This window comes from Amphiprion ocellaris, chromosome 18, assembly GCF_022539595.1.
Source record: "Amphiprion ocellaris isolate individual 3 ecotype Okinawa chromosome 18, ASM2253959v1, whole genome shotgun sequence".
NCBI classification, from domain to species: Eukaryota; Metazoa; Chordata; class Actinopteri; family Pomacentridae; genus Amphiprion; species Amphiprion ocellaris.
The window spans coordinates 26,549,088-26,576,980 of record NC_072783.1 but is presented as its reverse complement, the minus strand read 5'-3'; the positions used below and the strand labels follow the sequence as shown (position 1 = coordinate 26,576,980).

The 27,893-nt window shown below is 39.7% G+C and overlaps 3 protein-coding genes across 6 annotated transcripts; 2 read left to right on the top strand and 1 right to left on the bottom strand.

Annotated features, from left to right (window-relative positions):
- Positions 1-622: 622 nt before the first annotated feature.
- pkmyt1 (protein kinase, membrane associated tyrosine/threonine 1) lies at positions 623-6,408 on the bottom strand. 3 transcript variants are annotated; one of them, XM_023270691.3, is made up of 8 exons: positions 6,250-6,408; positions 4,435-4,845; positions 4,011-4,248; positions 2,654-2,930; positions 2,453-2,559; positions 2,194-2,366; positions 1,697-1,914; positions 623-1,340 (listed from the first exon to the last, which is right to left on the bottom strand). In XM_023270691.3, exons 2-8 carry the CDS (start codon positions 4,807-4,809, stop codon positions 980-982), a joined length of 1,749 nt encoding a protein of 582 aa, XP_023126459.2. In that variant the 5' UTR covers positions 4,810-4,845; positions 6,250-6,408; the 3' UTR covers positions 623-979. The 3 variants fall into 3 exon arrangements, with proteins under 3 accessions (XP_023126459.2, XP_023126466.2, XP_023126482.2); XM_023270698.3 differs by having other exon boundaries at positions 6,244-6,374; XM_023270714.3 differs by lacking the exon at positions 6,250-6,408 and adding an exon at positions 5,798-6,208.
- On the top strand, positions 6,378-9,974 carry LOC111568874 (elongin-B). Its single transcript, XM_023270733.3, has 4 exons — positions 6,378-6,505; positions 7,320-7,454; positions 7,607-7,715; positions 8,936-9,974. The coding sequence occupies exons 1-4, from the start codon at positions 6,503-6,505 to the stop codon at positions 9,046-9,048; spliced, it is 360 nt and encodes a 119-aa protein (XP_023126501.2). The 5' UTR covers positions 6,378-6,502; the 3' UTR covers positions 9,049-9,974.
- A 1,949-nt stretch (positions 9,975-11,923) lies between these two features.
- Positions 11,924-27,452, top strand: LOC111568780 (transforming growth factor beta-1-induced transcript 1 protein). 2 transcript variants are annotated; one of them, XM_023270584.3, is made up of 12 exons: positions 11,924-12,244; positions 16,982-17,032; positions 17,316-17,464; positions 17,598-17,653; positions 19,187-19,323; positions 19,405-19,483; positions 21,677-21,761; positions 22,490-22,672; positions 23,540-23,713; positions 23,826-23,907; positions 25,099-25,247; positions 26,613-27,452. In XM_023270584.3, the coding sequence occupies exons 1-12, from the start codon at positions 12,232-12,234 to the stop codon at positions 26,877-26,879; spliced, it is 1,425 nt and encodes a 474-aa protein (XP_023126352.1). In that variant the 5' UTR covers positions 11,924-12,231; the 3' UTR covers positions 26,880-27,452. The 2 variants fall into 2 exon arrangements, with proteins under 2 accessions (XP_023126352.1, XP_023126361.1); XM_023270593.3 differs by lacking the exon at positions 16,982-17,032 and having other exon boundaries at positions 11,932-12,244.
- The last annotated feature ends 441 nt before the right edge of the window (positions 27,453-27,893 follow it).

Below are 27,893 nucleotides of genomic sequence, written 5' to 3'. Positions count from 1 at the left end.
TCTTCCTGGGGTCTTCATGATTTCATCTGTGACAACGCCACTGCAGCTCTGATTAGTGCTAGTGTAGCTCATTCTGTACATCCTGGTTACTGCTGTAACTGCGTTCTGACTGATTTTTAGGTCTGATTTTAACAGATTTTATTGTCTTTCATCTTTGTGAAGTTTTAAAAATAAGACTTTTAAATTCTTCTGACACTTGTTTTCCATGTGGAGCCAGGATGGAGACATGCAGAGTGATTGAACACAAAGATCTAAAAAAGTCATTTTATCAGTGCATGCATGTAGTTATACTACTTGGAAATCACAGGTGTACTCAATTTTGTTTCAGGTTCACTTTTGTTACACTGAGTTTCTACTTTGGGGCTTGTATCTCCAATATGTTCTTCCTGAACTATCTGTTTTTGATTGATTGTCAGAAGAAATATTCATTTTTGTTGGGTTAATTTTGAAAAGATACTCACTTGTTTCATATACTGTATGCCTTTAAAAATCTAGATTCATTATGCAGATTTTATGATACATCTTTCTGTTTGATCCTTTATAGCTGGATTCTGTGAAGGTAACACAATAGGCCCGTTATTGTCAGAAAATAAGTCGCATAACAAAGTACACCAATCAAATGTGTTTTTGTATCTTGCTATGCTTTATAGTCACAACATGTTCAATGAGTTTGGTTTCTTTTGCAACTCATAAGGTGAATTACTCAGAGTAGAACAGGCTTCTGAGAACTTATTTAACATTAAATCAAGACCTGTCATTTCAGTAACAGATTGTATTTACGCAAACATTAAAAAAAAGTGTTTTATAAGGTCTAATTACAAATTCAACCCTTTTTCCCTAAATTGACTCCTTTTCAAATACACATTAAAAGAAGCTGCTGTAGGACTGTTACACAATGGCAAGAAAAATCAGTCCATACAGTTCAAACGGTCAACTTGGTAGGTCCTTTGTTCGTAAACGTGAGATGGCAGTTTTGTTCTCATGGCTGTCCCTCTACAGACATTTCTTCAAACAGACTGAGCAGGTTTTTTGGTTCAAAGCTGGGTCGGGGCAAAGCCTCCTCTGTTCGGACCCGCTTGCGACCAGATCGCTGTGAAGACCTGGTGAGTGAAGAGTTTAAGCTCTGCATGGAAGCTGTGTGACGCTCAGAGTGTATGGGACTGGCACTGGGCGTCAGCGTGCAGCAGGAACCATTTGAATGGATGCTGGAGGGGGTAGGAGCCAAGTTACAGGAGGACCAGTCAGCCAGATCTGAGCGAGTGGGTGTGTGAGCAGGACTGTGTATCATTGAACCTTGGAGAGGAGTGGACGTGCTCTCAACAGATAGTCTGGATTTGACCCTGCGGGAAGAGGGAAAACAGAAAAAATACCAAAGGAATTGAGCAGAAATAAAAACTTAGTCCGAGGCAGAAGCAAAGCAAGTGGCTCAATAATGGGTTCTCTGCTTTGCAGTACCAAAATAGAAATTGATCATGAAAAACTGAAGCTTAATTTACTCAGGCAGAATAGATTTTTTTTTTTAATTTAAATAACCAGATATTACAGGGCACTGCTTAATTTTCTGCCAAATAAAGGAACACAGAATCCTTTCCTTTTCTGAGTCAGGAAGTGGGAGATTCTGTTTGTGTCTTCTGATTAAATAGCGTCCGTCACAAGCTTTAGAAGAGCATCACAAATCAACACAATGACTCCCTACCTGTGTGAGAAGGTGGGGGAAAGCTCTGGGTCTCTGCGCTGTAGAAACACTGCGTCGTCCTCTTCGCTGCCCGAGTCGGTATGCAGGGCACTAAAGGACAAGGTCACATCGCTGTCCCAACTGTCCTTAGGAGGAGTGCAGGGAAGTGGCTTGGTCCAACGGGGGAGGAAGGACAAGTTAAAGGAGGAGAGGAGTCTACACCCAAGGCACACCACTGACTATCAGGGGGGAAAAAATCACAAAAATATAACCATCAAAATTGAGAAAATGTACACTTTATGTTTCAAGTGTGTGTCACGTGTTTTCTGTTTTAATAAAAATCAGCCTAAATCTCTTCTAGAGAGCGGGAGAAGGCAGTATTCTTATTATTATTTTAATATCACAGCCATAATAATATTGGCAAAGCTGCCAATTGACAACAACTTTAGTCCCCCTTTGCAAGCATACATGTCATACATACAAAAACTTGTGTTAAAAGGGTTAATTGGGAATACTACCTGGCAGAGGGAGGCAAGTGACAGCATAGTCTCAGCTATCATGAGATAAATACACCTTTTCCATCTGTGTTTCCTCACACAGGGGAGTTCCAGAAGCTCAGACACGGTCGGCCTTTTGGAGGGTTCTGGGGTGAGCATCATCCGGAGGACTGTCTGCAGCTCCACTGACAGGCCTGCAAATACATGTGGAGAGCCAAAAAGCAATTTGAATAAAGACAATGGGACATTTTATGACGACTTTATAGAAAGCGGCTCTCACCGTTGGTAAACTCTGATGGCAGATGGCCTTGTCTGAGCTGCTGCCATCCTTCTCCCCCGTTTGGAACCTCTATATTACAGGCAAGCTCTAGAATAGAAACTCCCAAGCTGAAAATACAAAGATTTGATGTTCACACATTCATTTAAATTGGATCAATCAGTTACATATTTTGGAATACAATTTAATTTATGGTATGTATACCTGAAAACATCTGCAGCAGGTCCGTAGTCCCCACGGAGCAGCTCGGGAGCCATGTATCTGGGATCTCCCTCCTGAACGTCATCTTTCACTTTCCCCTCTACGGGACCTGAGCTTGGTTTGAGCTCCAGCAACAGCCCGAAATCTCCGAGCTTCAGGCGGCCAGAGTCAGTGATGAGAACGTTGGCAGGTTTGAGGTCCAGATGCACAAAACCTTGACAGTGCAAGTGTTCCAGTGCTGAGAGGAGGTCGCACAGGTAGGCCCAGGCTGCAGGCTCATCTGGATGGAAAACCAAGTCACAATGTCGTCAAGCTCATTTTAGTTCAGGGGGAACATTCCGCCCAATTTGACCTGAAGTGGGCCGAACCAGTTAAATCACAGCATAAAAACCAATAAATAATGAGAACTCCAAACTTTTCCTTTGTTTCAGCGCAAAAAAAATTCACATTTAATAAATTAGCTTTTTCCAAAACATTATGAAACTGAAATTTCCCAAGAAAAATAAATTCAATTTCAACAAGATTATGCCTCAGTTTATCATTTATGCATTACAACCTATAGATCACAGAGTGTCTATTAAGGCACAAAACATTTAGTCATCTGAAACTGAACAATGTAGTATTTTACTTTATGATCAAAATGACAAAAATTAGACAAAAAGCCAACAAAAACAAGACAAAATATTACAAAAATGAGACAAAAACACAAAAGTGGCAAACAAAATGACAAAAAAATAAGACAAATGACATGAAACAAAACAAAAAAGAGACAAAAAATTAGATAAAGATGCAAATCGACAAAGGACAAAAACTAGACAAAAAATTACATAAATGACACAAACGAGACGAAAATGACAAAAGCGAGAAACAAAATGACAAAAAAATAAACGAACGACACAAGCAAGACAAAAAAAACACAAAATGACAAAAACGATACACAAAACAACAAATAAAGCCAAACACAAAATGACAAAAATGAGACAAAAAACACAAGCAAGACAAAAAGGAAACACAAAACAACAAAAATGTGAGACAAATGACAAAAGTCAGACAAAAAAAAACAAGAACAAGACAAAATATTACAAAAATGACACACAAAATGACAAAACAATAATGAGCAATCTAGTATTTTACTTTTGCTCAAAACAACTTGTTCTGGTCTCGAAATTATTTTAAATGTATAGTTTTATAAATTTACTATTTGCACTTAATGCCTCCTCTGTAATTTTTACACTTTTCAAAGTCGTCCCGCGGGCCGGATTGGACCCTCTGGTTGCCTGGTTTTGGCCCACGGGCCGCATGTTTGACACCCCTGCTTGAAATGTATCTGAACAGGTTTTATTGTTGTTTTTGGACAGACCTGGACCAGGGGGTTGTTTCTCAGCATGGAGCAGCAGGCTTGTGTTACACAGCTCCGTCTGGATGTACAGTCGGCCACACTCCTCCCAGGCTGCCACAAAATCCAGGATGTGAGGGTGAGGACACAGACGCTCGTGGTTCCTGGCCTCCCTCACACTCCGGTTCCTCTCACTTTTACCTCTGAAGCGTTGAGCAGAACGCTTGACTGCATACCGGCAGCCGTCCTTGTTGTTTTGCACCTGGAAAAACACAGAAAACGCCCGGGCCTTGTCTTCCATTCATATATCAACACATGACAGTCATCGCCACAGTTAGAAAAGAAAGCTTTCAGAAACATTGACTGTAAACTTCTGATCATCACCATATATTACTTGGGTATCCTAAACTTTGAGACACATATACAAACAAGTCTTTGTCTTACTCACCTTGAAGACCTCTCCAAAGGATCCTCTACCCAGCAGGCCCAAATTCGTGAAGCACTGACTGAAATAGGACTGCTGCTTGCTGGGATCATACACAGAATTCGGAGGGGGAGATTTACTAAGAGAAAGGGACAGGGGAGTCCAGTGGGACGGGTGCTGGAGGAACATCCTGCTCAAAGAGGGACATCCCTTTGACGGTGGCAGAGGAGGCAGTGAATGCGAGAGTCGAGCAGGAGAAGAGCAGGGTGAGTTGGAGGTAGATGACAAGGAAAAAGGGAGGCGGCGCTTTTTGAGGGAGAAGGACTGCTCTGCATGGGAGAAGTGGGTTGGAATAGGGAGAGGCATCTTGGTCACTGAAGTTTCCACTGTGACGGACATTGTGTAGAGTCTTTGTCAGTTTCTCTGTATGACGAGCTGCAACATTCAAAAGAGAAAATATAAAACACTAGCAATTAGGGCTGCACAGTACATCTTTTCAACAACAACAATGTGCAATAGTCACACTGCAGGAAGCGTAATACAATATAAGACCAATTAACTTAATAAAATCATGCGACAAGTTTTTTTGCAACTTGATACAAACAGAAAATTCACGTTTTCATTTTACATGACTAATCTACAAGAAGAGTCTGTCTGATGAAATACAATTTACTCTGATTTAAAGGTTCTTAGATACACAGATTATTTTTAAAAATTTATTTAAAAGACAGAGTTAGTGGGTATACAGGCTCCATGTGTGTTGCAAACCTAGCAACAATGAAATGGAAAAGTTGTAAAGGAATTTTGATTACAGAAATATGTTAAGCAAAAATAGGCACTCTGTCAGAAGCAACACAACTAATTTGTGTGACCACTTAAATCAACACAACAAAGCTTAGTATGATGGGTGCAAAGCCACATCTGATTGCAAAGCAAAGCAGAAAGCAAAAATGTTCTGGATGCCTTTACCAGTGTTACACCAGAGGAGAAAGGCTCCAAATGGCTTTGTTAGCTTCTAACATTTTTTTCATTCAAGAAGAATCTTTTCTAAACAGATTTACTAATGTCATCTAGTAAAAATTGTGCGGGCTTCGTTATTCATTTTGGCTGACAATTAATGATAATGTATCAGTAAAAACTTTGTATTGTTCATGCTCATTCAGTGTATTCTTTCTTCTGCTGATGCACAGAACCTTGCTAATCTAAAACGACGAAAATCTCATTTGTTTGATTTCCACAGAGCCTTATCATAACTTACAATGTAACATTAGATGTGCCACTAGACAATAAAAACTGTTCGGTGACAAAATTAACTGTAGTACAGGGAAAGCAAAGCCTTTTAGAAGCTCTCAATGTGCAGTCAGGTCAGCGAGTACAGAGATCTCACATCTTGAATTTCTCGTCTGACAGGTTGTCGAGCATTTGTTTGATATCGGTATCGATCAGATCTTCTGGATCGATTGATGACAACCTCATCTGTAAATCAACAGGTCTTCTCAGCCCGTAGACAGCTAGTGGTGTTACCTGGTAGACCTGGCCTGCTGGATGCAACGCAGTTACATAAACTGAAGTAACATTTCGCACGTTTGACAGTGTGAGTTTTCAACAGCATTATGTATTTTATCTACATTTCTGAATAATCTAACATAAACATTATCACAAGCATTGTCCATGTTTGCTAACACTGACAACTGTAAAACAGATTTTGGCTAACGTCAATGAAGGGCGGACCAACAACAAACATAACAACACAACCCTGCTAGCTGGCTAACCCGCCGTATAACTAACTGACACTTCTACCGTCAGTGAAGCAGAGTTAAATAAAGTTCTCACACAGACCATGGTCCCATTGGAACGACAGTTTTCCAAACAGTTTGCCTCAAACAGTCGCTGTATCCAAACCTACGCAGCTTTCTTCATCCATGTCACCAGCTCGCGCCAAATTCTGAACATTTGACGCAGCGCTGCGCAGCTGCGGTTCCTGAATACTCTGCGCGCATCTTCATTGCGCAATTTCCTCAAGCGGTGCAGTCTGGGATTCTGCTGCACAACACAGGGCTGGCGTATCTGGCTAGCTAGCTGACCACCTGAAATGGTAACTTTATTATTATTACTGTCGACGATTTTCTGAGATTGTTGTCTAGATACAACCACGGAATTAACGCCAGGCGCTTTGTTCTCAAGCATTAAGGCTAAAATAAGGAACTATACTGTCTGTTGTTGAGATGTTAATTTCACTTTGTTTATGCTAAGCAGCTAGAGCTAAGTTTGCTATGTTAGCTTCCCATCTGTAACGGGAGGTGCAGCTAGTGAGGTAACTTATCTTAGCTAGCTCACTAACCAGGTACTCTAGTCAGATCAGCTGAACGTATATTGTGAACGTCAGACCTACGATGGCTTTTAATTAAACTGTTAGGCCTGAATTTAACTGAAGACTTAACGCTGCGGCTAATTTAGCGTTAGCTCAGAGCTACGTCTGCTTGTCACTGTCCACTGCTACCTGCGAGCTTATGAATCAATGAACTGTCATTGGCGCTTATTCTGCTGTATCCGGGAAAATACATTAGCAGTTAACGGATGACTAAAGATTTTAAATTCCTTGGAATGTCTTTGCTAACAAATCACGTTTGGTCTAGATAAAAGTTATGTTTCACAGAGTTACACGATGGACAGACAGTATTACCTCCTGACATGGCCCACTGAGATGTCTAGTGAAATGAAGCAGTTATTGCCTGACAACCTGCTTATAAATTGAATGAACCGCAAACAGTCTTTCCTATTTGATTACAGTCTAAACTTGGAGCAACATTTTGTGCAGCTAATGTGAAGTCTTCATCTTCTACTTAAAACAAATTTAGCTGTTGTTGATATAGTATTCAATATGAAATTGTGTGCTCACTTTCTTTTAGGACGTGTTCTTAATGATCCGGCGTCACAAGACCACAATCTTCACAGATGCCAAGGAGTCCACCACTGTCTATGAATTGAAGCGTATTGTTGAAGGAATACTTAAAAGACCACCTGAAGACCAGCGGCTCTACAAAGTGAGTTTAGGGCCAAGTATTACAGCATCAGAGTGACTAATGGTACATTTTATTTTGTGAAACTATGAGCAGGGTATCTCAGCATTCACATTTACACTGGTGGCACATTATACATTTTAAGCCGATTAATGGATTGAACTCTTGTTCCGCAGGATGACCAGTTGCTAGAGGACAGCAAGACCCTGGGTGACTGTGGATTCACCAGCCAGACTGCCAGACCTCAAGCCCCAGCTACAGTTGGTCTGGCTTTCCGTATAAATGGTATGCTCTGTTTCTGTAAGTTGTGTGCGTCTAAATATCGGAAATGGTTTTTCTTCATAGTACAGGAATTTCCGAACAACCAGTGTTTCCTGTGTTTCTGCTGGTTTTCAACCCAATCTTGCTTTTCTGGTTGGGCAGCTCTTTCACAAATGTTGTTTTGAGCATTTTTGTTGAATTTATTTGTTGAATGTCAGGGAATTATTGCTTCGACTCTGTGCCAATTTATCTGCATTCAATTAATTTAGGCCCTCAAGATGTGTAATTGTGCTGTGTCACTACTGAAACTCATTCATTCTTTTACACATACGAGTCAGTGATCTTCGGTGCCATCTAGGAGGTATTTTTTCATTAAGCAGTGTCATTCTTTATGCTATGGGATTTTACCTCTGTTTGACATGTCCTCTTAATCAGTGATTTTCTTACATTTCACATAATTCTCTTAAACTATCTCCAGAGAACGTGACTAATTTCAACTTTGTTGTGACTGTAACCAAGGACGTACTCATAAATACAGCAGAAAGAGATTGTACCTCTTACTCAAAATGTGTTACCGAAGCAGGAGAGATTGGTATTGGTTCCTCTTTTGGAACAGTTACTCCCTGTACGACCTTGTTGCTGTAGTGCTGCAGATATGTGGTTTAAATCCTTTATCATCACAGTCTCAGTGTAGCTGTTTGACATGTCTCTGCTTGATGCCATTGAAAAGATGAATGTATCCTGTCATGGTTTACACTGGTGTCACAGTTTGCTAAGCACATTCTGGTCTTGACATCACTAAATGAGGTGGATTGTGGGTGCTCTAGAGGACAGTTTAAATGCAATTACATTGTGAAGTAACTACACAGATTTCAAACTGTGTCTATGAATGCAGTTGAAATATGATTGACAAAGCCTAGATCTCTTGTGGATTTTGATTTATGTGGTCGATCAGTCAGATTCCAGTCTGGGTTCGCCAGCAATCATGTTTAAGAACATACACAGTAGGCTCCCTTTATTCCTGATAAATAGGCGCCCTTTCCTTCAAGCTGTCCAAGTGCTTTAACCAGACTAGTATTACTTTCAAACATGTCCTTAATTTGCTGTAGTTCGAGTTGATGCGTATTCACTTCGATGCACATGCCAGTAAATGTTCACCGCAGCAACTTTGGTGTCACGGCTTATGTAACCACACTGAGCTGTCAGGATGGAGCTCATGTTTCCTCGTCTCCTTTGCCCTCCAGATGAGATGTTCGAGCAGCTGCACATCGAGGCCTTCTCCAGCCCCCCAGAACTCCCTGATGTGATGAAGCCTCAGGACTCTGGTAGCACTGCCAATGAACAGGCAGTGCAGTGATAGCAGGGAGAGGAGGCGAGCAATGGAGGGAAGGATGGAAGTGGGTGTGTGTGGATTAACTGCAGTGAAGAAGTAGCGGGGTGGAGGATATGTAATATAATTTCAGTTGATGGATGGGGACATTATAGGTAACCAAGCTTATCCATGTTACCTCCATGCTATCATGTCAGCACCACCGCCCCTCCCCAAATTTACTTCACAAATCCTTTTTTTTTTTTTTTTTTTTTTTTTAAGAACTCAATACGATTTCCACATCACATGCAGTTCTGCTCCTTGAATTTGCTCTTAAGCACCAACTGGCTGAAACTTTTGAGTGAAGAAGTTGGTTTGGAAAGTATGATTGTGTGTGTGTGTGTGAGTTGTTATAATTATTATCATTAATATTTTGGAGAAGGTGGAGGCATAGTCGTGTGTCACAGTGCTCTAGAAGTAACATGCATGGATAAAGAGTCCAGTGTCTGAATTAGCAAAACTGCATGAACAAATTCAAAACGAAGGCTTTATTTTCACAGCAACTGATAGACCCACCACTGATAAGTTTCCTTGGTCCGATTCTCCCCGTTTTGTTGTACATTTCTGACTTGATTTCATACCAGGAAAGAACGTCTTCATGATAGTTATTTTTTTTTTTTTTTTGTTGTAATTTTGTTTCATCAGTGTGTTTTACTTGTCAGTCCTTTGTTGTGTTTCATGCACTGAGACCAAAGGCAGGTACCTCTTGGACAGCAGAGGGATATTTTTTTGGTCGGAGGACATTCTGTCTGTGACATACAGTATAACACAGGAGGAGTGTTTTCTTGCGTTACTTTTAAATATGCGTACATCACATGTCACCAACATTCATGTGGCACCTTCCCCTAGTCACACAAACATAGCCTGTAACTGTGAGCTTGCTTAATTAAAAGTTTTTCCTGTTTTGTTTTTTACTCTGCTTGCTAATTTGTTTTTATTCCAATCAAAGGTTTGTGTCAATATTTATTGCAGGTAACAGAGTTTGAGGGATTGGTATTAATGAAATGAGACGGGGCCTTTTGTCAAAGCAGATATTTTGAATTGGTGAAGGTGCTGCTAATCACACAATGGGTGCTTTTCATTGTGCTAGCTTATGCTTCATCTTTTCTCCTTCCACCAACCAGAAATCTTTCCCTTTCCACATTCATGGAGGGTTTTCAAATTTGATAAATGCACCTTGAGGAGAAAGGAGTGAGGAAACATTAGTGTAACCTACACAGAGGTCTTTTATGAAGAAGTCTGATGTATAAATGCCACTCCTTTAGGGGTGCTGGATTTGACAGGGGTGCATTATAAGTAATTGGTGAAACTTAAGATTGACACTATAGAGCAAAGTTTTGCGTCTCTTTAGCATTTTTCCTCACAGAAGCTGAGATGTGACTGAGGGAAGTGAGGAGATAATTACCACAATGAAATAATAATGATAATAATAATGACTGTCCGCTGTAGGTCTTCCAGTAAGTAACAGTGAACCAGCTATGCACAGTAAGCAGCTACATGAAATTCTCACATCTATTTTTCTGTTTTTTCTTACCGTGACATGCCAAAGGTGTCCATTCAATAAGGTCTAATCCTTAAACTTTAACACTTTATTTTTTTTCTAAAGGCAGGTTGCATATTATTTTGTATTTTAGAGAAATTTAGGGTCCACAGAAGTCCCAGATATCAGTTGCTTCTTCACTGCAGACATTTGACTTGCACAGGTGGAATTAATACCACTGATGAGGACTCCGTTCCAGCATGTGCTGCAGGAAGTCATGACAGTGAACCAGAATACACAATAGCACTCACATGGGGAGTTTCCTAAATATAGATGTTTGATCAAATGATCACAAATTAACTGACATACACAAAACCTGAGGGAGCACAGGTTAGTATTTTGGGTATTAGTAGTATTTGTATTTGAACAATTACTATTATACCAGTATAATATAATCCTCATAATTGCTATAAATAACAATTAACTGCTTTCATATATATATATATATATATATATATATATACACTACGAATATTTTTATTTATTAAATAAATTACAGATAATATATTAGAAAATAAATTCTTAAAAAGAATAATTTATAGAAAATATTACTATTATGTGAATATAATGCTCATTGTAATTACTTGAATATTACTAAGTAGTTATTAAAAACTGCTTTATTCATATAGTAGAAATATTTTCATTCAATGAAAAGGAGCAACTAATAGATAATATATTACCCATTAATTTTCATTCTTATAAAAGAAATCCTTAAGAAGCGAATGATTTATATAAATAATTGCAATTTTAATATTGGATTATACTAATAAAATATTCAATACAATTATTATAAATAATTACTAAGCAGTTATTGTTTTATTTATTTGTGGGGAGTTTTATTTCATGACACATCAGAATTGAATTCATGAGCAAATTAATTTATTGTGAAAGTTTTTTGTGTAGTAAAAAAAGAATAATAAATAATTTAATAATTTTTTTAATGTAGTAAAAATAAATTCAATAAATATTTAATAATGAATAATTTCTAATAAAAATTTAAATTAGAAATAAATTTAAAAATATGCGCGTAAATGAGTGCATGTTGTGCTCGTGGTCTTTAATTTCTATGGGCAATAAATACATAAAGATCAGAGTCTTTTCAAACTTTGCAAACGCTTTCTTTATATATATTTAAAAAAAATAATTAAAAAAAAAATCTGTCCAATACCCTGCGCTTGTATGGGACAGAGATATATGGAAAGAACATGACAAACTAAATGTTTTCTTTACGAGCCTCCTTCTCTAACCGAGGTGTCGTCATGTGAGTCTCAGACCATCGCAGCTCCAGCTCCTGGTCTCCGCTGAATCCTGGTTTTCTCTCCCAAATAAGGAGCAGGAATGTCCGGGATGACGTATTGTGTCCGGGGAATGCGGGTTTGTAACCACATTTATTTAACTACGCCTTCTCCGAGCCTGAGCTGCTGGTAGGCATTACACAGGAAAAAGAAACGGGACGCCCTCCTCCTCCTCCTCTTCCTCCTCCTCTCGGCGGATAACGGTGCCCAAGAAGTTATTCAGGACAGACAATAGCGCCGAGTCCGTCCGTCCAGCTCCGATCCTCGGCCATCACTGCTCATTATTGCTGCCTGTGTTGAGCCACAAAGAGGAAAACTGTCGGCTGAGAGCTCATCATGGAGGATTTGGGTAAGTAGTGCTGCTGGAGCTACATGTTGAGATATCTTGGAGGGATCAGAGGGAAGGGCTGCTGCTGCTGCTGCTGCTGCTGCTGCCCAAACAGAGGAAATAAGGTCTGTGGTAGTCATTCAGTCTCCAGCTCCTTCCTCACAGGGTCATGTATTTACACTGTTCTGCATTTGAAAGTAGAAAATTGACTGGTGCAACTTCTAATATGTGAATCCTTCTCATATGACATCCAGCAATATCTTCATTTTGATCTCAGGTTTGGAACATAGTTACAGAATTGTTGCGTTATTCCACATTTGCTCAGTTTTTCCATGCACATCCCGCAAATCCAATAAATTCCTTGTAAATTAGATTTAAAAAAAAGACTCCATCCATCTGTGTTAACACAGATGAATAGGAAGCCACTAATAATATTCACCAGGCTGAGATCCATCATCAGGGAGCTTCTTTTCTCTCCTGGAGGATTTTTTTTTTTCTCAAAACAACATTATGAGACTCTTGGTGTTTTTGCTGCATTGGAAAGGCCCTGAAATAGCCCAGGGCAACGCTGTTATTTGTAAAAGCCGCAGAGTTCAATGAAAATAGAAAAAAAAAAGGCCTTTTGCCTCCTTGCTGCCCATCCGTGCTCTCTCTCTCTCTTTCTGGGACTTTTTTGTTTGTTTTCACGAACTTCAACAGTCAGGCATTTGTGCTTCTCAAGCAGTATGAGGAGGGAATGGCAAGATGCAGCCAAGCACATGTGGGCACATCTGGATTGGATTGCAGGCAGTGAGACGGAGTCACTGGGTGACTGGGTGAGTGCGAGGCAGGCAGTGGACATGTTTGAGCCTTTCGGTTTGCGCTGTTGTCCAGTAATGTTGTAAGTTTATGTGTTGGATCTGGCGAGGCTTTCAGAAAGAGAGAGACCACTTGTTAGAGAGGCCAAGACAAACAAGTCGGTAGGCAGCTCTAAATATGGTCATAATTCCCATTGAGAGAAGTTCAGCTCCTTATATGTGCAGTTCAGTCTGTAAGAGAGACTGAGAGAGAGAAACAGCAGGACAAGGAGGAGGAGGGCGAGTTTTTTACTATATTCACAAGACTCTCACCGCATGGTCGTACCAGAAAAGTGAATCATCAGGGGCAGAAGTGGCCGCAGGGATGAGTGAAGGCTGGTTGTGTTTAGGTTCATCCTCTCACCTGACTGATCGCTGCAGATGTGGAGAACGCAGCTTCAAATATGGCTCAAACAGTCATATCATTATCATTATACACTCTTGATTCGTTGTTTGATCATTAAAATGTCACAAACTAGATTTTTTCTTCCTAAAGTGCTCTGGGAAAGTTCTGCATTTTTCTTTAGTTCCCAGAATGTTCGCCTCAAACGTAAGATAACGTTCTTTAAAGGCATTGTTAGGCCACTGATGTTCTTAAAATGTTTTGTGAATGTTGTAATGAGAACTTCCTGCCTTTGTTGTCATGTAACAGAGAGCATTTTTATAACATGTTACCTTTGCAACATCCCCAAAACACCCTCAGAACATTACAGGCAAAATGTTCTACCTCTGTTAATACGTAACACTTCAGAAACGTTTTATTAAAGATGTTCAGGATAATATTTTGAAAACAGTTTTCAAACACTGGTTCAAGAATGTGCCTCCTTTGTTATCATGCGACATAATCTGTGACCCTGACAGCATCCTCCAAACATCCTGTGAATGTTGTAGTTGATGTCTGAGTTGTAGCCTCATAGGAACATCATTGAAAATAATAGAAATCCCTAAAATGTTCTCTTTAAAATGGTTGTCAACTTGTAGGTAATGTTAGCCAGTGCTGTTGAACATTACCTGCTCGTTGGGTAGAAAATGGTGAAAAATGCCCATCAGTGTTTCTGAAAGATGAAGATGATGTCCTCAAATGTCTTGTTTTGTCCACAACCCAAAGATATTCATCAGTTTGCTGTCCTACAAAAAGAAAGGGACCAGAAAATACCCAAAATCAAAAAGTTGGAATCAGATCAAACGAGTAATTGGTTAATCATTGCAGAACTACTTAGTACCTGCTTTTAATGGAATAAATACAGCTAAACTAGGGCTAATCTTTTGCTTTTTAGTCCTGGTTGCTCTTTCCGAGGCCAAGAATAAACTTTGATCTTCAGCTGGTAGATCGGCATCAACACAAACCATTCAAAGTCCTCAGAACAAAGCCCAACATCAGCGGTTCCATCTGACAATGAAGTAGAGCCGCAATAAGCCGTCAATTAATCATTTTAACTGTCAACTATTTTGATAATTAATTATTTAGTTTGAATATACAGGTATCTGTGGATTTAGAGTTACATGCTTCTGATTTACAGTTGCCGGTCTCACTGGCCTTCAAACTCTTTAATGTTCTGTTATGCATTGTTTTCTGTTCTCTATCTGCTATCCGGTTCTCCTCTGAGATAATTTTGTTTGGACTTTCCTTGTAATGTTCCATGTTGCCAGAACTCATAGCCAAGTGCAAAGTAAAGTGCTTTATCTGGTGTGATTAACCTTAACTAGATCAGTGATTCCCAGCCAGAGGTACTGGTTCTGATTGATTGTATTCATTCTGTATTAATAAATGTGAAAATACCAGCAGGGATAAACCAGTTGCAACCTCCATCTGTTGCTTCGATCATATATAAAAGATGTACATAGCTACCGTGACGTCATCCAATGATTAGTAGTCTGCTGTTCAAAACCATGAGTTTGGATCTTGGCTCTGCTTTGTCATCTATTTTACACTGAATTGGACCTTAATTTACAAAATGAGCATGATGCTATATTAAAAAAGTTTCAGAACTAGCAACTGAATCAATAAATGTACCAGGAAAATGTTTACTAGGGTAACAAATCAAGTAAAAAGCAGGGTTAGTTCTTCATTGACTTCAATACAATCTGACTTCTTTTTGTAATCAGAGGTGTCGCCTCCTGCTGGCCAGTAGACAGAATGCAGGTTTGAGGCACTTCACTCTTGGCTTTACTATTCAGACCTGAGACTACGTCTATTTGTTGCGTACAGCCCGTGGTCTGTTAATTTAAGTCCGACTTAAAAGATGACATTGCAAGTGTGAGAATTTTAGTTGAGGTGCCACCAATAGATCACTGAAAGAAGTGATGCATAAATAATATAACCATCCAGTTTCTTCCAGTTCAAGTCTGCAAACTACAAAACCGCTTTTCAACAATTCCAAGGCCTGTGACTTATTAAAAACTTACTTTGATAATGTCCACTTTTATCTAAGTCAGCGTGTGGAAGCAGTTTTGAATTATCTGTGGCTTACATTAATCCAAATTATTATGATGATGAGTTGCCAATTTAGAAAGAGCATTTACTTCATCTTCCAAGCAGTGATTACAATTTGACTGGAAAACTTGAATTTTTCTCTAATTTATGTGGTTTTGAGGTCATCAGTTTGGCTGATTGTCGGATTTGATATTCAGCATTTTTCCAAGTATCAGTGTCATTATTTTTGTAATCAAATTCCTAATAAATTAGTGTTAAAATTGCTGCTTTGGTTGTGATGCAGCAGCCTCTCTCTATCAGGAGTCACCAATGTCCCACCCACAGCACTATCTAATTGACAACATGTCATGTATAATGGCCAACAACACTGAAGTATTAATGCTGGAAAGCTCTCTTTCAATTAAACAGATGGAAAACATAAGAAACAGAAGCATTTCAACAAAGTTTGGGTTGGAGTTTGTGCTATTCTATTCAAATGTAAATCAGGTCCAAATATCAGTTACTGTCTAGATATCAGCCCTGAAAAAACATATTGGTCGACTCCTTGTAGAAAACCAAAATTAGTGTTGATGCCTCACATTATATAAAGATGCTGTTTAGTGATATTAAACCCAAATTTAATGGGTGTAGTGGTTGTAATATGACATGAATGCAGCTTTTAGTTTGAAATAACTACCTCCTGATCATGTCTTTGTGATGTAATCACATTTATTTCAGCTTGGTGTGTCCTGCAGTTTTAATACAGACGTCTGCTGACAGATGCTGTTGTGTTGCATCTTGGGACTTGTAGGATCTGGCATTTCAAGGGACCAAAAGTCAACATTTTTTGGTCTCAGACTTTGTCCATTGTCCCACAACTTTGAGAAAGACTACCATCACCAGACTACTCTTTTCATAGGGTCAAACTGAAAGCAATTAAAATCAGGACAGTAAATGGTTGGTTTATATCCCCAATAGTCTGACCTGATCTGCACTCTAAAGCCCATGATGAGCAGCTGGTGTGCTATTATACACAGTAAAGCAGTGTTAAAGTTAAAACCAGTATTCCCCTGGTGAAAATGAGGAAATTCATCCGTAACAGCAGCAGTTTGTAAATACTCCTGTTCTAACATTCTCTGCTTTGGCCTTTAGTCGCAGCGACAGCAACTTGTCAGCTGTAAATGATGTCATGCAGCTGCAGAGACTAACGCTTGAGCAAGTTTAGTTTCTGGACAGCTGCCACTTCAACATGAGTGTGTTTGGTGGTGGGGGGTTGGAGTGGATTTAGGTATCAGTTGTCAAACACTCTTCCTCCTCTGCTTCCTTTCCATACTGGCATGTCTCAGATATGAACAGCAGAAATGTTTGTGTGCAAATAACTCCACTGTGTCGATAGATTCCCTCTGACTGACCTGTCCTCTAGTGTGTGAGGACGCTCGTTGTCCTCCATGTCTGCTGTGGACTGATCTGCTGCTGTATTGGTCACACAGGCTGTCTGTCTCTCCTTAGGAGTGCCTGAACCACCTAACTACCCTCTCAGTCCTCGTATTGTTGTGTTTGGTACGTAACTGTCTGTGCATGTGTTTGTATGTGTTTCAACCCATCCAGGGTGTCATTTACTAACCCATCCTCGATTTAACTCCATACGTTCTGTCTGTATTGTTACATTGCATGTTTCTTAAATACATTTCTTTCACTTCATTATTCTTTGAACGTGGGATTCTGTCTTTAATTCTCATCACAAATCCAGCCGAAACTACATTATATTGGTGAGTCCAGCCAGATTTCGCTCGCTTTCATGCTGTTTTATGTTCGATCATTTCCCCTCTCCTCCTCCTCCCAGATGCCCTCCTTGCTGATCTGGAGAACACCAGCTCTCCTCTTCCTCGGTGTCCCGTCCTGCTCACCTCTGACCCTCCACAAAATGCTGATCCGACCACCCAGGATCCAGCTCAGACCCGACCACCACCTCCCGCCTACACACCGCAGCAGGTGGACAATCTGGAACGCTTTCACACCAATATTCTTGTTGCAGATGCTGAGGATAATCTTGACCTTGTCGATTCATACTGTTTCCGTAACATCTCCTTCACTATAACGCGTGATTGTCTGTTTTGTCTCTCAGACTGTTTCTGCTGCGATGAAGTCCTCACAGAACTCCAACCCAGACAAATTATACAGGTAACTCTCTCCAAGATAGCTTTTCCGATAGGTTTTCTTGAAATTAGTCACATAACCTCTGATAAATAACTTCTTAGCCTTGTTCAGAGCCTCTGAAGTTCTGCCCACGTCTCAGTTTTGTTCAGAATGTAACAAGCAAGTACATCCCTGGGTGTTTCTAACACTCCTGCAGGCGACCCATCTGAGACTGATCAGACCTCAGCTTGTGTCCTACTTGCCTCCTGGTTCTTCTCTCTTGAGCCATCTGAAGGCTCTCTGCTATATCTGTGGTGTGACAGATGGATTTTCTGCATTCAAACTCAACTAGGAAGCACCTTGACTTGATTCACAACTAGCTCATTTAGCTCCTTCCTGTGGGATTCCAACATGGGATTGATATCTTGTCTCAAGTGGGTGACAGAGATGTGCTGACAGAACTTGAGTTGTTGGTCCAAATCCAGCAACAACTGAAGCCAGGATTCCTGCAGTTGTGCTTCTCCAACTTTCGGGGGCAGGACTACTTCCACCACTCATCTCTGGTGCTGATCATTTCTGCAACGACCCTCAGGACTTAATCATGGTGTCGACAGTCTCACCCCTCTTCTAATTCCTTGGTGTATCCCAGGAGGTGCTTTAGGGCTCCACCAAGGAGCATTGTGGGCTCTTTAGTATTTTGTATTTTTACAAATTTAACCCTCTGAACCCGAAGCGTTTTGTTTGCTCCATCACATTTTCACTCACTCTGGGCTCATTTTTCAGTGCAATATAAAATCCTGCACTTCAGTAGAAACAGCACAACCATGACTAGAAGTAGAAAGAACTCAGAAATGTCGTCTGTGTATTCAAACAAAGTTACAATGCCATAAATCATAAAAAAAAAACATCAAACAAAAGTTGAATCTATTTGATTACTTATTTCATACACATTGAAAATAACAATATGTACATCGGTGCCCACAAACGTTACCAATGTTTGAGAGAAAACAACACTGGTGCCTCCACTTACTACAGATATTTTACTATTTAATCTTTCGCTTGTTTCCATACTTGGCTCCTATCTGTTCTGCCTGCAGTTCAGCTGAACGTCCCTGAATTTTTGTTACATGACTTTAGGTCTCAGTCGAGTCACTAACAGCTTCACCATTGTGCTTAATAGTGCAGAATTTTGTGCTTTTTTTTACATAATGTGGTTAGTATAAACTATTTATTTTGGGCATTTTTTTAAAAAAAGGACTTGTAGAATAAACAGATTTTGAGGAAATATTGTGAGTTTAAGCTTAGATTTAGTCACAAATTTCAAATTCAGTGATTCTTTATATTTTCACAGTTGCTGTCTCTGGTTAAAGGTATAATTTTGTTGATTTTTTTGTATGTTTTTTTTAAAAGCAGGCCTTTCAAATCTGCTGGTTCAGAGGGTTAATCTCAGAGAGAGGGACAGTTTTTCAGCACTAAAGTTCAGTACTAAAGTGATTAAGATGAATCCAAGCACATTAGTGGCAGTGTGTTTTCTAATGACATTAACTCTGGACAATGTCTGTCTTGTGTCTCCTGCAGCACAGTATGTAAACCGCGATCTCCCCGAACAGCAGATCCTCCTCCAGCCTTCTCCTCCTCCTCGCTGCTGGGTGGAGGTCTGAGTGAACTGGACCATCTGTTACAGGAGCTAAACGCTACACAGTTTAACATCACAGGTTAGTGATTGAGTGTGCATGTGTTGTATAGACACTCTGAGGTGAAACTTGTCTTATGCGCGACCTTGTTTTTGTCATCAGATGAGATTCTGGCTCAGTTCCCTTCGTCTAAGAAAGATGAGAGGGATAAGATCAAGGACAAGGCTACAACCTCCTCCAGGTACCAAATCCAATCAAGTTAGTCATATTTATAGAATCCTTTCTGCACCATAAACTGCTTAGAAATCACCTCAAGATCTTTATAGTTGAACGCACATCTAACCATGTGATAAATCAAGTGACTAGAAAGTTTAAATGAACTGTATTGTTGATCAGTCCGTGTGAAGAAGAGTGTCGAGAAGGTTTGGAAGAGATGAGCTACAAGTCAAGTTGTGCTCATAAAATAGTGAAAACAATTTGCAACACGTCTATCAGAACTAAAATTCTGACTATCTAATTCCAGCTGTATTGCAGTGAGAAATGTCATAAAAAAAAGCACTCAGAGAGGCTGCTCAGTCGCTGTATCATTTGTGATGGCTGAAATCTTTAAAAAATTTGTGGCAGAAATCACAGCACCATACCCACAAACAAAATGACCTTGTGCTGAGCACAGGTGTGTGTTTTGCATGTGTATATTATGTATGGATACTGAATCAGGTGACCTAAATATGTAGCAGGTGGCGGGAATTGATGGGACTCAGAAACACCCCCACAATTTAATCAATTGTTCCTTCTATCATTTCCGATGGATAAGTCCTGATAAGTCCACAGCGTTGGATTTTTAGTAGGATTGCAATCATGTGATCATCAGCAGGCAGCTGAGGTAGTGTTCACTTGTTGTCATAGTTAGATGGATAGAGAAACTTTATTGTCTCTCCCAAACAGAACATTCTCCTTTGACAACGCTCCAACAATAAAAATACAACACATATAAAAACACGTTTAAGACATAAGCTCACAAAGTACAGACTTCTAAAAGAAATGTTAAAAAGAAACAGCCGCTGATAAAAAGATATATGTACTGTTCAGTGTCTTGTTTGATTTTGTTCAGGGTGGTTATTGCAGTGAGAGTAAAGGATTTTTAATAGATGTTTTTGCGAGTCAGTGGGACTTTAAAACGTTTGCCTGATGGAATTAACTGGAAGGAGTGATGAAGGGGGTGAGAGGGGTCCTCTGTGATCAGGGTGGCTTTCCTGATCGCAGAGTGGTTATACAGTTCAGAGACACGAGTTTGTGGTGAAACAGTGATTTTGCTGGCCTGATTAACAATACAGGAGAGTTTTGTTTTGTGTTTAGTGGAGAGGGAGCTGCACCAGGATGAAATATTGAATGTGAGGATGGATCCTATGAGAGAGGTGTAAACCAGGGTTAAAATGCCTCTGCTGACATTGAAAGTCCTCAGTTTCCTCAGCAGGTGAAGGTGCTGCTGTGCTTGGTGTCAGTCTCTGTTCCCAGATATTTAAAAACTTCAACAGTAATGCCATGCAATTGCAATATCTCGCAATGATACAGAAATCTTTAACAAAGCCGTGGATCCAGATTATAAGCCACATCACTGCCAAGATCTAAACACTTGGTCCTTGTGCCATTTCTGAATTTCCCTGAAAATTTCATCCAAATCTGTTAATCTGTTTTTGAGTAATGTTGCTAACAGACAGACAGACAGACAAACGTCTCATAACTCCACCGTTCCTTGGCAAAGTAACTAATGATGCATGTCAGTTTATGCAGGTGTTGCATATTTACATAGCCAGCTTGGTAAAGTGACTTAAAAGGAGCCTGTGGAGTCATTTATGGCCAGAAAAACAAATCTATATTACATGTGGGTCATCATTTTGATTTTAGTACATGTGCAAACATGTGGGTGACACATTCCTGCTGCCAGTTTCACCCTGTTCAGCTGATGGACAGTTGGTGGCGTTATTGCAACACCGTGTGAAGACTGCCAACCAGAAAAGACTACTGGAAGATTTAATATAGTCATAAACTCTGATATGCTGCTGAGACAAAAAAAAGAAGGCTGAATGTAAATCCGACTGTTTTACAAGAAATCGCCTCAGTATAATTTTCCCCTAAAACATAGAAAATCTCCCATAAAATTAGCAGCATGTTTCCATAATACAAACTGGCAGTACACATGCCTCATAGAGTCCCACAAGCTCAGATTTATGTAAATACATATAAGTTACAAACAACAAAGTACACATTTTCAGGACAGTCCAGACACACCTACATATTTACATTTAGCAGTCATGCGAACTTCCCACAAGAATTCCCACCAATCTAAATAATCAGACACTGCAATGACTGATGTTTCAAGCAGCATTCCAGGGTAGATCAGTCTAAATTGTGCATCTTGTCTTCTGTATTCTAGCTCTGCGAAGCCTTCAGCAACATCCGCCACACTGGAACTGGACAAACTGATGGCTTCTCTGTCCGACTTCCGAGTCCAGAGCACAGTAAGAGTCCTCACAACAACACAAAGGCTTACCCCGGCAACTTTTTACTCTAAATCCATGATTGTGTTCTTGATGGGCTGTTTTCTATTTTTATCATTATTTGTTCTGAGCTCACACTGATTCATGATGGATTCCTGGTGATGTTCACTCGGCTTCATAATGACTTCACTGTTCCTGTGCCTCCTGGTGCCAAACAGTCACCAGATATGGCCTGAGGATGAAAATTAGTCTTGGAGGACACATTTTCCAGCTTCATAAAGAGCTTTAGATAGTTGGAACTTATTGATCTACGTGTGATATTATGTAGTTGTTTTCCTTTTCAGTGAGCCAGCAGCTAACATGTGAGCAGATTAAGTGATATAAAGTTGTTTGGTTCCAGTGTGCAGTCCAGCTGATGGTCATAAACAAAACTGCACCGGGTTCTGGGAACAAGGATTTAGAAGAGAAATTTCTCCACTGGATACTCTGGACTCTGTTTTGACTGGGACAGCGCGGCCAAAACTATGAGATGGATTGTCAATATACTTGTACAGATATTCGTGGCCTCTTGAAGATGAACTCCGGCGGCTTTTCTGCGCTCCGAGACTAAAGTTTTCACTTGTGCAGACATTTACGACCCCCAAACCATATATAGTCATGTTTTAAAGACTTTTCCCTACGTGATAAACTCCTGAAGAATTGAAATTCCAAACACGCATGTGCCCTCTCTGTTCTTTGTCTTCTCCCAGCCAGCTGCTCCCGTCACTCCAGTGGTTACAGCACCGCAGCAGCCCACCGCCCCACCGCAGCCCTCGTCTGGAGGCTCGTTGGACAGCATGCTGGGGCTCCTCCAGTCAGACCTGAGCCGACAAGGCGTGCAAACATCCTCCAAGGGAAACTGTTCAGCGTGTCAAAAACCAGTGGTTGGACAGGTGAGTTGTCACAGTATGTCTGTACGGGCAGGTACAGTCATGTAAGTATCCCTCCGAACCACCAAACCACACTGATATCTTTTAAAAGTCGCCAAAATAAAAGCATTTCTCAGAGCAAGAGAGTGTAAAAACAGGAAACATTGCTGGATATTCAACTTTCTGATAAACTCTGAACTTCTTATCTGTGATGCTCTGATTTGTCATCAAAGCTTGAGACTGTGATATTTCATCAAAAGCACATTATTCTACATGTAACATTTCACAGAAAGAAGCCATTTGTACTGACCAGATTCTGTAAAAAAAAAGATAAAATTCCTGCTTCTCAGCACAAACATGAAGCCATTAATGACTCAGCTGTGACCAGCAGTCACAAGACAAAAACTCAGGGACTTTTTTACTGAACTGCAGGCTGTGTTTATACAGAGCAAATAAGACACAAATATGGAAGCAAAATGAAAATATAAGTAGTAAAATATGCAGAGTATGTAGACACACTGTTTTTCTCTGAGTTGGTAGGACCTGTGGGAACTGATTTCAGTCATTTTTTGAATTTTTTTTCTTTTTAAAAAAAATAATTTACGGCTTTATAACTTTGTTGTCCTGCACAAAGGCTCTTTTGACTTATTTCTACTTCTGGTCTAGCAAGTAAAAATTCAACAGGAGCAAAAATTGCTTTGGGTTCAGAGGGTTAAGCCTTATTGATGTAATATTTCTTGTGCATGTTCTATCTAAATGTTTGGACTGTAGGACTTTCCACTTTGAGTTCAGGATTATTTCTGCCAATAATATTAATAATTTTAAGAGAGTATGAGCTCATTTTTATAGAATTTATCCCACTTTGATGGACTTGGCTGCTTGTTTCTGCAGGTGGTGACGGCTCTCGGGAAGGTTTGGCATCCAGAGCACTTTGTGTGCACCGAGTGTGAGACGGAGTTGGGGAGTCGCAACTTCTTTGAGAAGGACGGACGGCCGTACTGCGAGTCGGACTACTTCACCCTCTTCTCCCCGCACTGTGCGCACTGCAACAAACCCATACTGAACGTGAGGCACCTAAACTTCTAGACTCATTTTGGGTTCATTGTGACGTGAACAACTCCAGTCCATAGCTCCAGCCTTCCTGAAACTATTTGACTCTTTGTTCCCTCTTGTTTAGAAAATGGTGACCGCTCTGGACAAGAACTGGCACCCCGAGTGCTTCTGCTGCGTTAAGTGCAGCCGCGCCTTTGGAGAGGAAGGTAATGGGCGGCACTAATGCATCCTGTCTGGGTCAGAAACTCAACAGTGAACTGCAGCGAGGTTCACGCTCACATGAAACCCTTTCTATCAAACATACATAAATATTCAATTCATAATTCATTTTAACGCTGAGAAAACATGTGGTGTTAATTGAAGGTTTTATTGTGTAGATCAGGGGTGTCAAACTCATTCTAGTTCAGGAGCCACATTCAGCCCAATTTAATCTAAAGTTGGCCGGACCAGTAAAATCACAGCATAATGATCGATAAATAACCACAACTCCAAATGCTTCCTTTGTTTTAGTGCAAAAAAGTGCATTCTGAAAATGTTTACAGTTAAGGAACTATCTTTTTACAAAACATGATGAACAACCTGAAATTTCTGAAGAAAAATAAATTCAATTTTAGCAATATTGCGCCTTAGTTTATCATTTATACATTACAACTTCCAGATCATAGAGTGTCTACAAAGGAACAAAACATTTAGTCACAGCTATCTGGAACTGAATGATATAGGATTTTACTTTATGATCAAAATGACAAAAGTCAGACAAAAAACAACAAAAATGAGACAAAATATTACAAAAATGACACAAAATGACAACACAACAATGAACAATGCAGTATTTTACTTTTTGATCAAAACAACTTGTCATGGTGGAGAGATGATTTGAAATTTATAGTTTTACAAATTTACAATCTGCAGTTAATATCTCCTCTGTGATTTTTTACACTTTACAAAGTCGTCCCGGACCGGTTTTGACCCGCGGGCCGCATATTTAACACCCCTGGTGTCGATTAATTCTTCATTTTAACTATAAAGTCAGTTTCTGAGTTTGTAATAACTAGAAAATCATTGCTTTTAACATTTCAACAGTCTTTTTTGGCTTCATGAAAACATTTAAATGGTAAGGTTTTCAAAATACTACTTTCTGGCCCCACAGTTTACTTCTTCTGCTCAATGCCAAGAATTCTTAGAGAGAAACACTGAATCTTTGTATTTTCTTGGCAGTGAAATGGCCAAAATTTATGCAGCACAAGCTTTGAGACAAAAATACTCTAAACCATTACAGTCAGATTAAAGTTTAATGCACCACAGACCAGAGTTACATGGAAAACATTCAGGCTGTTCTCATCAGTTGGCAGTTACCAAATGAACTCTGTGTAAAACTGTGACTTTATCCTCTGCAGGTTTCCATGACCGGGAGGGCCAGCAGTATTGCCAGCAGTGCTTTTTGACTCTGTTTGCGTCTCGCTGTCAAGGCTGCAGTCAGCCCATTCTGGAAAACTACATCTCAGCTCTTAACTCTCTCTGGCACCCACAATGCTTCGTATGTAGGGTGAGTCTGTGAACATTTGATCCTTACTGTGTTTGACTTTTGCAGGTGTTCTAGGTTTACTGTATTGTATTTTTTATTAGGCTAGAATTACATTATAATGATATGAACCCTTGGGTTGTTACAAAAAGATACGGAGCAAACCAAACTGAGCTTACAGACACCTTAGACTCTCTCTAAGTCAAAACATGGAGGTTTATCCACAGATTTTTTTGATGGCTGTCACATTTTTCCTCACCGTCAGCTCATTTTTTACTGCAATATATAAAGTCTTGGACCACAAATGAAACAATAGAATAGAATAGAATAGAATAGAATAGAATAGAATAGAATAGAATAGAATATAGAATAGGCCTTTATTGTCACTGTTAGAGAAAACAATGAAAATCGGTTTGGTACTCTCCGAATAGCAGCATTGAAAATAGACTATATAACACACCCTAAAATATATACAGCATAAGAGCAAACCCTTATATATATATATATATATATATATATATATATATATATATATATATATATATATATATATATATATATATATATATATATATTTACACACACACACACACAAGTACAGCCAGGACTAGTTTGCATGTTCTCCCTGTGCTTGTATGGGTTTCCTTCGGGTACTCGGGTTTCCTACCACAGTCCAAAAACATGCTGAGGTTAATTGGTAACTTTAAATTGTCCATAGGTGTGAATTCGAGTGTGATTGTTTATATATGTAGCCCTGTGATAGACCGGTGGCCTGTCCAGAGCGTCCCCTGCCTTCATCCTAAGTCAGCTGGGATAGACTCCAGCCCTCCCAGTGACCCTAATGAGGATTTAGTGGTGTATAGAAAGGGATGGATATGATTTATGGTGTTATAACTTTTCTACTACATTTTTTCGTTTTCTCTACTTCTAGCAGTGGCTGTATTGTTTCCATAGAGGTACAGGACTTTATATTACAGCAAACAATGAGGCCAGAGTGAGTGAAATTGTGGCAGAAGAAAAAAAAAAAGCAGAGTTTGGTTGGTGGTGTGTCAGGAACCAGTGTGGTAATTTGAATTTATGACTTCTTAAATCCTTGCTGCTACACAACAAACAGCTCATGGGACACTTAATACCTGTGAACTAATATGTGTTTTATATGATTCCTTGAGCAAGAAGCTGCTCGGTTTCCAGCCGATCATTTTGGCTGATCAGAGAAGCTTCCACAAGGAAATCTGTGTAGCTGCGTGACAAAAAAAAAAAAAAACAGAACTCTGAATCATGTCATGGGAAAGTTGTGATCCCACACGTAAACCTTCTAATTACAGCAGCATGAGTCAGGTCTTTCCACTGTGACCGAACCTCATCGCTTTTCTTTCCTCTGGTCTCCAGGAGTGCTACAGCCCCTTCGTCAACGGCAGCTTCTTCGAACACGAGGGCAAGCCGCTGTGTGAGGCCCACTACCACCAGTCCCGCGGCAGCATGTGTCAGGCCTGCCAGCAGCCCATCCTGGGGCGCTGCGTCACCGCCATGGGAGCCAAGTTCCACCCGCATCACCTCGTGTGTCACTTCTGCCTGAAGCCGCTGAGCAAAGGCTGCTTCAAGGAGCAGGAGAACAAACCGTACTGCCACCCCTGCTTCATCAAACTGTTCGGCTGAGGACGCTCAACATCCTCCGTGGAGTGAAGAAGCTGTGTGACTCTCAATTAGTTAGTGTTTTTACCACAGAAGTGAGGCTGGAGCTGGTCTCTTTGTTGGTTTTATGAATATTTGAGAAAGAGGAAAAAGAGAAAGTCATCCAACCCAACTTATTTCTGTTTATTTGACTCAAAAAAAAGGACTGTATGAATTAAACGTCCAGCATTGGTTCGACAGACACAAAATAAATGTATGTAAACCTTTTACATACTGTATTAATTCAAATTGAATATTGAAAATCGAGTTCTTTTGCCAAAGGTAGAACAGAAACTGCATTGAGAGCAAATTTGTTGTTTCAATTAACTTGCGCTGTTGTGTAAGAAAGTCCCTTTTAATATATTTGCTTTGTACTGCAAAAAGTATACGTGTCACTGCAATGCTTTTCTATATTGTATGCTGACTGCTATATATGTTTATGTGTAGCAAACTGAAGTATCACATGTTTAAAGTCAGATATTTTGCATTATTCAGTCACTCTTGCTCTATGCAAATAGCCAAAGACAATTCCAAAGAATAAAATAAACGTGAACACAACTTGTTTTGCTGTTTTGTGGGCGAATAAATCAAAGAAATCAGGGAAAGTGGGCTGAAAGACCAAAAATACCAATGCATACATTTTCAGACCATAAACCTGATCATTACAAAAAGTCAATAATTTAAAAAAAAAAAAATTTGTTGACATTTTATGCTCAAATGTATTTACAAAGATAATTTGGGAGATTTTTTTCACCCCATAAATCAGTTTTAATCATGATGCACACATTCGCCTGATTTATAGGACATTTTATTCCTATAACTCAAACTTCTGACTGATATATGGCCAAATCTGTCAAAACTTGCATAATATAGATAGGAATAAAACGCGCAATTTTTGTGTATTTAAGTGCATCTAAAGTGCAGATTTGTGACTACTTTGTGCAGAAAAGTGTGAAGTAATATCAACGTTGGCCACCAGAGGTCAATATTCTCCCACTG

Excerpts from the sequence above, each read along its gene's own strand:
- pkmyt1 (XM_023270691.3), bottom strand. The coding sequence starts at position 4,809 with ATGTCCGTCACAGTGGAAACTTCAGTGACCAAGATGCCTCTCCCTATT. Across the intron at positions 2,931-4,010 it reads GAAACAACCCCCTGGTCCAG|ATGAGCCTGCAGCCTGGGCC; the intron begins GTCTGTCCAAAA and ends TTTTCCATCCAG. Across the intron at positions 1,915-2,193 it reads CACTTGCCTCCCTCTGCCAG|TCAGTGGTGTGCCTTGGGTG; the intron begins GTAGTATTCCCA and ends CCCCCCTGATAG.
- LOC111568874 (XM_023270733.3), top strand. Across the intron at positions 7,455-7,606 it reads AAGACCAGCGGCTCTACAAA|GATGACCAGTTGCTAGAGGA; the intron begins GTGAGTTTAGGG and ends CTTGTTCCGCAG. Across the intron at positions 7,716-8,935 it reads TCTGGCTTTCCGTATAAATG|ATGAGATGTTCGAGCAGCTG; the intron begins GTATGCTCTGTT and ends TTTGCCCTCCAG.
- LOC111568780 (XM_023270584.3), top strand. Across the intron at positions 19,484-21,676 it reads AAGGCTACAACCTCCTCCAG|CTCTGCGAAGCCTTCAGCAA; the intron begins GTACCAAATCCA and ends TCTGTATTCTAG. Across the intron at positions 23,714-23,825 it reads GCAACAAACCCATACTGAAC|AAAATGGTGACCGCTCTGGA; the intron begins GTGAGGCACCTA and ends CCTCTTGTTTAG.